Source organism: Drosophila melanogaster, chromosome 3R (genome assembly GCF_000001215.4).
Source record: "Drosophila melanogaster chromosome 3R".
NCBI classification, from domain to species: Eukaryota; Metazoa; Arthropoda; class Insecta; order Diptera; family Drosophilidae; genus Drosophila; species Drosophila melanogaster.
The window spans coordinates 27,455,208-27,468,377 of record NT_033777.3 but is presented as its reverse complement, the minus strand read 5'-3'; the positions used below and the strand labels follow the sequence as shown (position 1 = coordinate 27,468,377).

General features: G+C 42.8%; 1 protein-coding gene across 1 annotated transcript; it reads right to left on the bottom strand.

The window, feature by feature from the left end:
• Positions 1 to 1,297: 1,297 nt before the first annotated feature.
• On the bottom strand, positions 1,298 to 4,189 carry CG13978 (uncharacterized protein). The gene is made up of 2 exons (NM_143305.3): positions 3,341 to 4,189; positions 1,298 to 3,290 (listed from the first exon to the last, which is right to left on the bottom strand). The coding sequence occupies exons 1-2, from the start codon at positions 4,119 to 4,121 to the stop codon at positions 1,375 to 1,377; spliced, it is 2,697 nt and encodes an 898-aa protein (NP_651562.2). The 5' UTR covers positions 4,122 to 4,189; the 3' UTR covers positions 1,298 to 1,374.
• Between the last annotated feature and the right edge of the window lie 8,981 nt (positions 4,190 to 13,170).

Below are 13,170 nucleotides of genomic sequence, written 5' to 3'. Positions count from 1 at the left end.
CAAATATTTTAATTAACTGCCAAATGTAATAATTGCCAAATGAGGTTCGGACAAAAACATTTTGGCACTGACAGCTGCTGCCGGAAAGTTTAGCATTTTTATTTTAATTAAATCCACGTCGCTGCTTGCCGGTGGTGGTTAACCCACAAAAAGATAAGCCCCAAGCTGGCGCTGACATTAATCATTTTACCTTTCAAATGCATTCTCATTACGCGCCAGCCAAATTGAAACTTGGCCCGATGCAAAAGAGAATCGGAACTCTGAGCTTTCCCCCGAGGCTGCGGCTCATTAATAACCGACAGGTTGGCATAATTCTTTGTCTTCTATATATATATATATGTATCCTTTTATTCTTGGCTTTACTTTTCCGTCGCCTCGGGGGTTTCCATGGAAAATAAAGATGCCCCACAATGACAGACCCGCCGAGATGTAACTGTATTTAGACGGAATGTACCGGAGAAGGGCTAAGCTCGGCCCAAATAAATATTGACCAACTAACGACTGACTTAGCCACATCCCAACTTTTCCAATTAAATCTGGCGAAAGTTCGTTCACTCCGTGTGCTACTGTTGCCGCGTCTAGTAAACAAGCAAAGTTCTAATGAGTTTATTAATCAGCAATAAATTTGGCCAGCATATGCAAGCCAAAGACTCCTGGCCAAGTTGTCATAATTTCTAATCAGAGCAGAGTGTCCAATGTTTTTGCGTATCAGCTATCAAATCAACATCTGCCTTAAGGCAATGGACGAAAAATGCCATGCCCAAAAGCCGTATACCGAAAAAATAGACTGGCCTCTAAGGCTAATTAATGTGTAAAGTGTCAATTAATCAATCAATCCTGTCGGCTGGCTCAATGTTAGCCCAATCCCGCCACATTTCCCATTTCGGCCATGAGCCATGAGTGTATTGACAGGATAAACTCAACAAGCTGTCGGAACTGGCCAAGCCGAATAAAATGGCTGGCGACAATGGCTCCACGGGCGACGACATCGCGAACATAGGCCCAGCGAATGTGGTTTGGGTGGCTGGAAGGGTAAGAAAAAAGCTAGGCAAAACGAGAACCAAGTAGCTCATTTAATCAGTCGTTTCCAGGCAACCGCCAAAGTGGGAGTGTCGAGGTGCGGGCCAAAAGGCAAATGCTAGCTAATTATTATGACAAATATCAAACATCCGGTAGGTTTAGGGCGCTACAAATTCTGTGTCAAAGGCTTAAAAGCTTAATGAAATGAATTGAAAACATTTCAATTAATAGTATGCATTGACTATTTTCGGGGCGAAAGAAACTCGAGAAATATCATAAGCTTAAAATTTATATTGTAATTGAATATCGTAAGACATACACAAAGAATTTAGTTAACTTAGTTCCAAAAATATACTAGGGCTCAGTTTCTGCGGCTGCCAAATTGCTTCGAGTAGTCCTGGCTCTCTTTTGTCCTGGCCTTTCCATCGTGGTGTTGGCCAAGAAGATCTTAGCCAAACTTATGCCTAATAGTAGCATGAAGTTCACGGCATGGGTTAGTAAGATCTGATCCAGAAACATGCGAATTTTTCGCCAAGATCCCCGATTGCGGATAAAGTAATATTGATATAGACCCATGGCATTGCTGATCATAAAAATGGAGATTAGAATTGATCTGGCATTTTTCCGGACAAATGGAACCATAGCATATAGAGCACATATGAAAATCACGGATGGTATAAAAATCTTCAGCAATACAAGACTGCCGGCTATGTATAGGGAAAAATGCGGGTAAAATAGTCGAGCGGTTGTCGGTTTGAACAAAAATGAGGATATCCAATGTCCAGCCAGGAAGAAGGATACATAGAAATAGAGGAGAATCATATATCCATATCGATAAAATCCTTTTAGGTTCTGAAGAGAAGTGTGCTCGTCTTTCGCATCTTCAATTTCTTTAGTTTCCTTGGTTTCCTCATAAATCTGGAGGCCGAATATAAATTCAGTTATCGCAATTTGGAAATTCAAGCAGCCCCAAGAATTGGTCAGCAGACTGAGAACAGTAATCATGTTGATGGTAATAAGTTCCAATCTTTTCCTGGCCTCTGGCAGAGATTTTGCAAAATACACAATCGAGAGAAAGGCAAAGAAAAGGAATGACCAAGTGACGACATAGACATAGGACGATACAGATTCATAGAACTTATATTGATAAACTCCAAAAGCTCCGACCACCAGCGTTAGTGAATTGAATGTCCAGACTCGGGGATCATGTCGATGTCCTAAGATCAAAGGACGAATAATAGCCAAAACCATGCTTACATAAAGAACATGGTAATCTTTTACGGGTATAGTCTTCAGACCCTTTATAGTGCGTTGCTCCATAAATAGAATGGCAGTTACTATTAAAGCCAGCGAAAGCCAAATGAATAGTTTAATGGATGGCTTTCGAAGGGCTCGGCGGTTGTTAAGGAGTACGGAAATTCCATATAGCACCCATAGATGCCTGATAATGAAGGTCATCGACATTATTAGAACAGCGGGCACCAATATAAAGCCAAAATTCCATAAAGGATGAAATATCCAATAGCCTCTCACAGGACGTTCAGCCTGAGCCATTATCAACATTCCAACCGGTAGTATTAAATAAAATGCTGCGATATGCGGCACCTTTTGAAGTTCCATCATGGCAATTAATAAAATACCGATCATGGCTAATATCAGGGTGGAAACAGTCATAAATCCCCTTCTTTGCATCTTTTCCTTTTTCGATAATCTTGTCAGCTGTAGGAGAAGGCAGTAGAACCAAATCATGTAGGACATTGAATTGGCCACAATCAATGGTGTTTGATAATATTGGTTGTAGTAGGTCAGACATTTCTTTGCCAGTTTTCCATACTCCTTACAAAACTCCATTGCATCCGTTAAATTCCCCTCCGATTTTAGGATATCAAATTGTGCTGCATACTGATCTATTACGCCTATGTGGAGTTCTTTAAACTTTGGCAGCCACTTGTAAAATATCGCTTTTTCGTGACGTCCTATGAGAATTTCAGCTTGCGACAAAAGTTGCAAGACGTTGAGATGTAAAGCCACCGCTTGATACTCATCACTCACGTTGAGATAACCCACTGGCATTAGGGCTAGATTGTTCTTTGGAGGTGGAAGTCCAATTAAAGATGACATCAGTGGCGCCAGTTGGGTCTGATCCACCTGGGATATATTGGGTTTTTCGGGGAAATTGGCTTCAGCATCGATTTCATCTCGTTTAACACCAGCTCCCCACATAAACAATGGTGTTTCTACTTCCAAGGGGGAACCACTACCATGTGCTCCTGAAAAGTACTTTGTGATTTAAATATTCCTTTGATACTTACATAGTTACCTTCATTATTCATTCCATGATCGGATGTCATCAAATAAGCTGTTCTACTATCATTGAAGACACGTTCGAAAAGTTCATACGTATTCCTAATACCACGCTGTGTATACTGAAGTTTTGCGAAGAACTTCTTACTTAGTGGCTTGAACCGATGAGCAGCTATATCCATGTCAGCCAAATAGACAAAGAACACAGCCGGCTTGTAATTGCGCCATTCTCGAACATTGTCGACGTTCCTCAAGAAATTCTCCACCTTATCGAAGGCCCATTTGTCACATGTCAGCTTTTCTGGCAGGTCCCTTTCCATATATGAGTCAAATCTCAATGGGGCACCACCATGCGACAGTTTTACGAAATAACCGACAATGTAGCTGTGGGCCCAGCCGATCATATTTCTGCTGCGATTGAAGACGGTATCGAAATCGCCGGGATTGTAGCATAAATGCATCAAAGAAGCAGCTGGATCTTCATGGAAGCCGGCAAATATGGCTATGTGTCCAGGTCGTGTCATTGTCGGCGCACAAGTGCGGGATATTCCAATTCGTCCCTGCTGCCGGTATATATCCTTCAGATCCGGAACATCGCTGCCATTGTTCGCCAGAAAGGTGGCCGCACGCAGACCATCGGTCACAAATACCACCAATCGATCCGCTGGAGGTTCTAGGCCCAATTCGCGCATCGTCTTTTGGGGCACGAGGTTGGGCAGTAGAGTGTGTTGGAAGTATGTGTTCAAGATGGCGCCCATCAACAAGATGTGCACCACAAGTGCCTGAAGCTTCCACATTGTCGGAAGTAAGAACTTTTAAGATATAAGAAAATTTTTAAACCAACAGAATGGAGGTGTGACGTATTCCTGACCAGCTGCTGTTAAATGTTTTTTGAAGTGAATATCCCTTTCATTTAGCCCTGAAATGACTTTTCTAGCCGAAGAAATCAGAATATCTTGGGTTTCTACCCAACCAAAATATCGAGTATATGCAGGACTTTGTCACGGATGCAATATTTTAAATTTAAATTCATGTATGATTTTATTATGTAATAATTTTATGTGTTATATGCGACTATATAACTGTGCACATAAAATGAGCTGATCTGTTGTCGTCGCACCACCATCAGTTAGTTGTCCTTTTCCCCTTTACTATCTGGCACGGTTAGGACTCTTTTTTTTTTTTATGGATGCCATAACTCTGCGGCCTTGTCAAGCAATTTCAATTTGCCGCTTGATTTGTGAGCTGGCGCCTGGACGCGCTGCCTTGGGCGCCAAATGCTGCATGTTGCCGCCTTGATTTACGCGCCTGCAATTTAAATGAGCTGCAAATTGCTGCATCACCAGCGAATCCATGAGTCTTGGGGCAGCTTAAGTCTTTAAGGGTTTTATCAATCTGGGCGAGGTCGCGAGAATTAATTGCCTCGTATAAATCGTGTCTCTTGCAACTTTTTGCCCATCAGCCCCTTTTTTGTCGCTTGACTAATTCACGTAGACAATTCAGGTGCTCCAAGCTGTACTTTTGATGCTCATTTCGCTGGAATGCTAGTTAGACCAGAAGGCTTAAAGCCCAGCCATTTGTCAGGCCAAGTCGAGTTGTGCTCTGACAGTTGTAAGCCAGTCGACAAATAGCTGGCCGGATGACTGAATGGCCAGCTAACAGTTTCGTCTGGCAATTAAAGGCCTGTTTTGCGTCTGGCAATGGGCTAATTTAACAGCGAACAAGAGTTGGGCGTTTTATGGCCAACAGTCGCGTGTTTGAAGCGATTGAGAAATGCCATTGAGTAATTGGGCAGAGCAGCATCGTTTTTCGCAAAGAGATGGCAAACCAATCTCAGACCCTTACTCTTTAGGCCGTGGCTCAAAGCGCAGGCGCTCTCTTAGCCAACTACTACTATCCATCGGTTTTGGGTCAGCAACATGTTGGCCAACGACGGGGAATGAATGTGGGTTATTGTGGTAAGTGGGTCGGCTCCGGCTCGACCCGTTCCCGTTCCCGTTGGCCGCAAATGAAACGAATTGTGGCACAGCCTTTGGCAACATTTGTTGCCACACTGACCGGCACTTGGAGCAGCAGCACCATTATCATCACCATCACCAGGAAGCGAATAAAATGCCAAATGTTTGCGGCGTAGGGCTGTTGAACTCGACCGGCTTTCGTTTGGGAATATTTGCCCAATGCTAAACCAAGTCAAGGGCTCTCCAAATTGCATGTGTGCCTGGAGTGTCCAGTCAATGAATTGCCAATTAATCTAGATAAATATTGGCAGGTCGCAGGTGGAGAAAAATATGTCTTATGGGCTTAAAGGATCAAATTGATGCTTTTTTTGTTTATAAAATAGAAATGATTTTAAAGAATTTAGGAAACCTGATAAGTATACAAAAGTATATATTAGTTCACATCGAAATACAAATCAGTAACCACAAACCCTATGGATTTTAAAGCCAAACATTTTCCCAACTTAGCCGCTCAATATTGAAACCTTAATTGGTTTTCTCTCTGTGCATCACTCATATTCGTAAACACTTGAATATGTCAACTCAAAAAAATATTGATAATTGCTTAGCCCAGCACTTCAAATGCAATATCAAGCAAATCAATTACGTCAGCCGGCTATCCTCCGAATTCCCGAAATATGTGTGGGCGTTTGAAGAGCTAACCCCATTTAAATTCAGCTGCGTTTTGTGTTGACAAAACTTATCAACAATTCAATTTCAATAAAAAGTCGTGAGTTCTGGCCCGCTTCGCATATTGTTCGATGCATTTTTTAACACGAAATATTAGGGTCTGTGCGAGCAGGTGCGTGGACTTAGGGGGATCGTTGGAACGCAAAATGTGCGATATTCTGACAACTCCCCTTGAGTTACTGCGCCCCTGGGCTGCCCTATGTGTGTGCATGTGTGCATGTGTGCATGTGTGCTGACTGCTGAGTTTTGGCATTTGAATTGTCACATCTGGTTCATGGCTTCGAACTCATCCATCAAATGCAGCCCGGCTGCTCCATGGCTCCACATATAACAGCCCTTTGCCCATAACCACCGCTCATCCTGTCATCCTGCATGCCAATGCAATCATTTTTATTGTGTGTACGCCTGTGTGCGTGTCTCTCTCTGCGGCCGTGCATGTATTGGTGTATCTGTGAAATAGCGCGCATAACCACAGCGACAAAACCAATACACGGCCAGAGGCGAACCTCCATTTTTTCTTACCCCAAACAACACACATGCACACAAAGACACACATGCATCTGCCTAACGAGAGCCTGGCAATGCGATTTTCTACGCCAGTGTATCTGTGTGTGGTGGGTGTGGTGTAAGTGTGTGCGTGCTTGTATTGAAAGCAAACACAATGAGAATATAATTTACGAGTTGGACCAAAATTCAGCTTTTTAATGGCTGACCTTTGTCACGAAATCGCATTGCACTTGATGTCGCCGGTTATTGGATGTATAAGCAATCAACCGTTCTGAAATGTCCTATTAAAATCATCGCCCACTTAAATTACTCAAAAAATATTCCCTCTATAGAAAAATGTATTTGCTATTTTTAGGTGACCAGCACGTCCTAAGCCTACACTTAGCGAACTGAAAAGGTCAAGTCAGTCGGCAAAGCGCCATAAATAAAGTTGTATAACTTGTTTGGACAATCAGTTTTCTAACCCAAAAATCTGTGTAGACCGACATTCGACCGATATCTTGCGTGCGTTGGCTTCTGCCCATGTGCATCGATTTAGTCATTATTCTAACAAGCTCTTAACAGTCTAACGACGAGACAGGAAGCCTTTACATAACAATCAGTCTCGTTGAGGCCAGGAGAAGCGGCAGAAGTAGAAGCAGAAGCTTACTTGACACTCGGCCCGCCCCTCAAGTAGGTCAACAATTCGATGATGATTTTTTGGGAACAAAGCCAGGGGTTGGCATTTAAATTTTAAAGTTTAAATCCGGCCGAAGGCAACTGCAGGGCAAACAGAGTTTGGCGTGAGTTTGGTGTGAGGTCAGTTCCTGGCTTTGGTTTTTCAATAAAAGCAGATTTATGCATTGTGCTATGCCGAATTAAATGCGCTTTTGTTGCAGAATCACAAACACCGAGAGAGCCACACAAATTGTTAAACAAAAATGTAGCAGCACTCAATTGAGTTTAATTGCTGGCTGTGCGTGCTGCAACAACGCAACCGAAATAAACCAAATTATGTTCGGAGTTCACACACACATGGAAATGGTGTCCTTTCACAAATTTATTTGGCATTATAAGCAAGCTAAAAATTAAATAAATTATTTTTTAAACCCACGAACTATGAACTCTGCTTTTATTTATTAAGTCTGGGTATATTTATAGCTATAGGGTTGTGTTTCTTTTTTTTTCAGCATTGTGTGAGCTTATTATTTAGTTAGAGCTGTTGCAAATTTAATTGGTTATTTCGCATAAACAAGTCGCGAAAGTTTGCCGAAAAATGTCTTCTTCCATTTTGCTCAGGAGAGCTTGTCAAGCCTTTGAGCGGCAAAATTAAATAGCAAAGCAAAGTGCACTGCTTGCTTTTAACATTCCTTTTCCCTTTTCGATATTTTTTTTTTTATAGTTTTTGTACTCTATTTATTTTTTTTCCAGCAGCAGCAGCAGTAGCAAACAAGCCGTGGCTGGCAGAGCCATAAGGCACAGCTTCCTCTTTTGGCCTGTCAGTGGCATGTGCGGAGACACGCCCCCTCCGGCAGCGCCGCCCCCGAACCCCCAGCTGCCCCGTGTGGCATGTGCAAAAGTAAAAACGAAGTTGGGCAAAACTTTTTAATATGCTTGCGAAATTTTATCAAAACTACAAAATTGCAGTAAAGTGCCAAGTGCCTGGGAACTGTGAGCTGCAGAAGCAGCGTCACCGAAAACCTAGGCGCTGCACTTCAGATAAACTCCGGATCAATTCGAAAGCGTTCCACTTTGAAGTTGATATTCCATACATGGAACTTATGAAAAAAAAAACAATGTATATATGAAGTCAGAGAAGATTCCACTTAACTGAAATAATATTTCAGAGCTGTTCATGTTACAAAGGATCTTAGGTAGATGATGTCCAAGAAACTATTTATCTTAAAATGTATATAATTCAAAATTTAAGGTTAATATCTGATCTCAAAATCAAAGATATTATTCTCTGTGCTCTTACTTTGGTGCTGCCACTGCTGATTTTGGCTGTGGCAGTGGCGAAGGCGATGGCAAAAGGACGACGAGGCAGTCAAGCTCATGGAGTTGGCCAAACAAAACACAGTCAAGCGAAACCTTCAACTCAATTTGGCAATCGCATTTCTTGCTCTACTTCCGCCTATTCAACTTGACTCGATTTGCGTGCCGGCGACTGTCCCCCTTCGCCCACATCCACCCCCCCACCTCTTTTTTAGCCATCTATGTGTGAGTGCCACTACCCCAGCTACCACCACCTTTGCCGCACCAACACACCCATGCTCTTGCGACCGCCTTTATGTGTGTTTAAGTGGCAATGCAAATGGCAACATTTTGGCGAGCACTTCACTCTTTGCCACTGACAGTAACATGACATCTTTCTCCCTTCTTTTTTTTTTTTTTTTTTGTTGCCAACTTTTAGTGCTAAATTTAATTGCAATGAAAATGTTCACTGCACTTTTGCAAAAGCCAACCCGGCAAAATGCTCCTCCGACAGTCGTTGGGGTTACATATTGTACAAGAATATACGAGTATTTGTGTGTATGGGTAGCTAGAGATGGCGTGGCTGATTAATTGTGCAAATTAATTTTGCATTTGCATGCCAAATGAAGAACTTGCCATGTCTGGAAAATCGTCAACTAAAGCGTTCCCATGTCAAAAGAATGATAGCCATAAAAAACGGGAGTGGATGTGTGAAAAGCAAATGCGACTTTTGTGATGCTTTCAAAACTTTTCACCCCATAATTTGATTTATGAAGTGATATTGTTAGCTCAACTTTAAGGTCCTTGCACCAGAAAAACTATTTTAAATCCGATAAGTGCAATAAGTACAGTTAATAGTTGCCTTTAATCGTTTATCTATTTATTCATGTGAGCGTTGCAGCAAGCCAAAATTGCATGTTAGTTGAATTTTAATGTGTTAACTACGAATCTCCGTCGAATACCATTAATTGTGCCGGCACCTTTTAAGGATCTGAGTTATGTGGCAAATGTCAAATGTCGCGGCTCTAATTAGTAGGGTCGGTCAGCCAGTCAGTCAGTCAGCCAGTCAGCCAGTCAATTGTTGCGCATACGCCACGTTGCACGTCCCATAAAAGCCATTGGCCACGTCAAATTAACTGTGCGGTGCGCTGGTGTCCGCCCAAGCACGTTGTAAATAACAACAGGACACAAAGGATAACTGCTCCTGCCGAGTGGGTGGCTAGTGGGCTGGTTGCCAACGATACAGCTGTATATATAGACTGACATAAGGTGAGGGAGCGAGGAGCCCACACAAAACAAACGCAGACGTCAGCCAAGTGTAAATCAAGCGCAAAGTTTACGGTACACGATTGTAAATTATAAGAGAAGCTCAAGCTAAGCAGAAATTGTGACAAAGAAAGCCAACTATAGCTTATGGCCAAACGAGAATAAGATGCATCATCATCGCCATTGCCATCGCCATCATTTTCAGTATCATCATCATTCGCTGGCTAGCTGATCTGCTGCAAAGTTTGGCCAGTCGACTGGCTCACCTTTAAGTTCAATGACAAGAAAAACACCTTGTGCCAACTTCGTGCGCTTGTGAAAATAATGTAGCAAACTTTGTTTAGCCAAAAACCAAATGGTTGGAGCGACGAGGGCGGGTATTGAACAACTTTTGTATACAAATTTCTATCAAAAGATTAAGCAAAGACAAACAAGTGGAAAGAAGCAGCGCTGCTCTGGCACCGAGAACTTGCCAAGTTTCCACAGATAACTTTAAATATTTGTGCCACATCAGGCTGGTTCTGTATATCCCCGTACTTTTGGTCCTTCAATCCTAAGCCCCTGGGCAGCCCATGTTCTGGATTTGGCCAGGTTTTTCAGTTTTTCGGTTTTTCGGGTTTTCTGTTCAGTTTTTTTTGTTTATGCCCGTTTTATGTTTTGTTAGTTTGACATATCAGTGACACTTTTTTGGGGGCCGCACTGCCATTGCTGCATTGCAACAATATTTTATTTTATTGCATGGCAAAGCTGTCGCTGCTCCGTGTGCTTTGTGCCTCAACCCATCGGGCCCTCGAAAAAAAAAGCCGTCATAAAAATACAATTTTTATTTTTGCTGGCAAGTTGTAAACATAAATTGTGAATCATACCGACAGTCGAGGGAAACAAACGAAACAGCCAGCCAGCAGGAACAACAACGCGATATAAAATTGAAAACCGCTCAAGTATTTTTTTCCACATCTTCGATTTTTCTGCATTTTTTTTTTCGATGAGAGCGCGAAGATTCTTTAGTCAGTTGGCTGCCGGGGCAACTTTGTCAGGCAGCCGGTGGGGACAGGTGCTTGGTAACTTTCGGCTTTTGGGGAACTTTGCTGGCAAAACTTTTGGCGTATAAGTTGTTAATTTGCCAATGAAAGCGGGCGTTTGGCTGTGGCGGTGGTAATTCCTTAGGCAACTATTTCCCAACGCACAAATGTCACATTTTTGCTATGCAAAAATTTAATTCGCTTTGAAATGTTTAATATAATTATATGCACTTGTCAAATAGCACAGAATGGAAAGTCGATGACGTCGAAAAAGCAAATTGAATTTAATTATTAATACGCGACAATGGCTAATTGATTTAATATTAAATACAAGCTGGCAGTAAATATGTCAGCTAACAATATAAACAGGCTAAAATCAGTAAAGAAGTGTCCCACAATTATCACTGGCCCGCCATACATATTCAGGATCCTGCATTCTATTAAGCTTTTAATTTAAACGAATAATTCATCGACCACGCTGGATCAGTCAGGCATACTCTTACTCGCATACTCCCCACATAGCTGGCCAAATAAATTCACAGTCATTATAAATCAATTGTCTCCCCAGTTGTTAAAGCCCCTGCAGTTGCTCATCCAAATCATTGGCGCCATGACCAACCAAATGATTGAGATGGGGCCATGAATGAGCAAGTGTATGGGATGGAATGCGATGTCGTTGTTGGCGGGCGTTGTTGACACAAATCAAAGCAGCTGCGTAAATCTTCATCAAACAATGTTGTCGCCTCCACTGCTCCAGCTTCCTTTTCCCACCCACTTTGCCACTTTGCCAGTTTGCCAGTTTGCCAGTTTACCAGCTCGCAGCCCCACCGCTGCCCCAATTCTCCCTGAACCAGGGGATATATCTCCAGCTCCAGATCGACGCTGGCGGTGTCGGCAAAAACGAATGAAAAATACGCCAACTCACGGTCAATTGCAATTCAATTAGACGCAATTAGTGCCTGGGCACGCATCGAGCAATTCATACATACAAACACACAGATACGCTCTGCATTTGTGCGTTCTCCTGAGTGGAGAGTGTAGATAACCGAGATGGCTGAAGATACAGATACAGATACAGACACTGACATGCCATAGATTACATAGTTGAAAGAGCTGACGGACAGCGACGATGACGGCGATTTTCTCCACTGGACAAATGAGTTAGGAAGTCTGGCACTTTATAAATGGTTTAGATAAGAAGTAGAATTATGATATAAACCCCTTTGACCGCTTTATTAAAAAGAAAATATCTATATTTTTATCAATGAGTAATAATAATGGATCAACACTATGCACTGATTTCTGAGTTTCTCCCAGTGTTCCAAAGGGGGCGAGTCATGATTTGCAGTTGAGCTAGGCGTCGCCTGACCCTTCGCTACTAATGGTGTACTTGCAGATGAAGATACATTCACGGGCATAGCCACATGCTCATCCTTGTTGCTCTACCCGGCTCCATCTCCACCTACATGCCCAGCCGGATCCTAGAACTCATCCTCATCTTCAGTGGCAGCGGCAGAAAAAGTATCTCATTAGACGTGCAGCTACATGGCAACGGCCGCTTAACTCATTCATCATCATCATACGGAGGGGGCGGACAGGGACAGGGACAGGGACAGGGACTGGGACACGGAATCGGTGTCGGAGTATGGCCGAAGCTATAGATACGGATGCGGATACATGGGATGCAGGCTTTATGACCCTCGCCGGCAACATGCTACTGCAGCTTAATTGCAAAATGACCCAATGCGCTGCCATTGTAGTGTTGGCGAGCTAGTAGTTAAAGCTAAGCTACATCGGAGCTGCGTTCTCGTTTAATTAGTCTGAGCGCTGATTTTGTAGGAACCACCGACAACACAACAGAACAGAACGCAACACACAACACAACACAACACAGAAAATCCCGTGACGTGGCACATAATTGGCTGCGCAGCTCAATCTCTTGTTTGATTTTCCCCTTCATTGGCTAAATATTTCATAGCCCGCACGATGACAGTGGCAAAAAGAAAAAATGAAAGACATATATATATATATATATAGAGGAAATATTATAAAACACCAAATCCAGAGTCACATCTTTTGCTGCTCAATCGGGCGTGCCTAAGTGGAGGCGAAAGGTTGAAGTTGAAGTGCAGCCAACTGACAGGAGACGACAATAGGCGGAGTCAGAGGATCTCCTTTGGTAATCACATTACTGGCTACCCCGCGCTATCCATTTAATTTCAACAATGCCACCGACACGGGCGCATTTAATATTTCACGATTCGCCGCTCGAGTCGAGATACAAACTCAAGGATACAGATACAAGCTTTGTCAGTCAGCTACTTATGACACTTGAGCCCGCATTTATTGCTCGTTTACAGTTGGCCAAGTCAGCCGCATCATGCGGCCAGGATGGAATGCCAGGACTCATT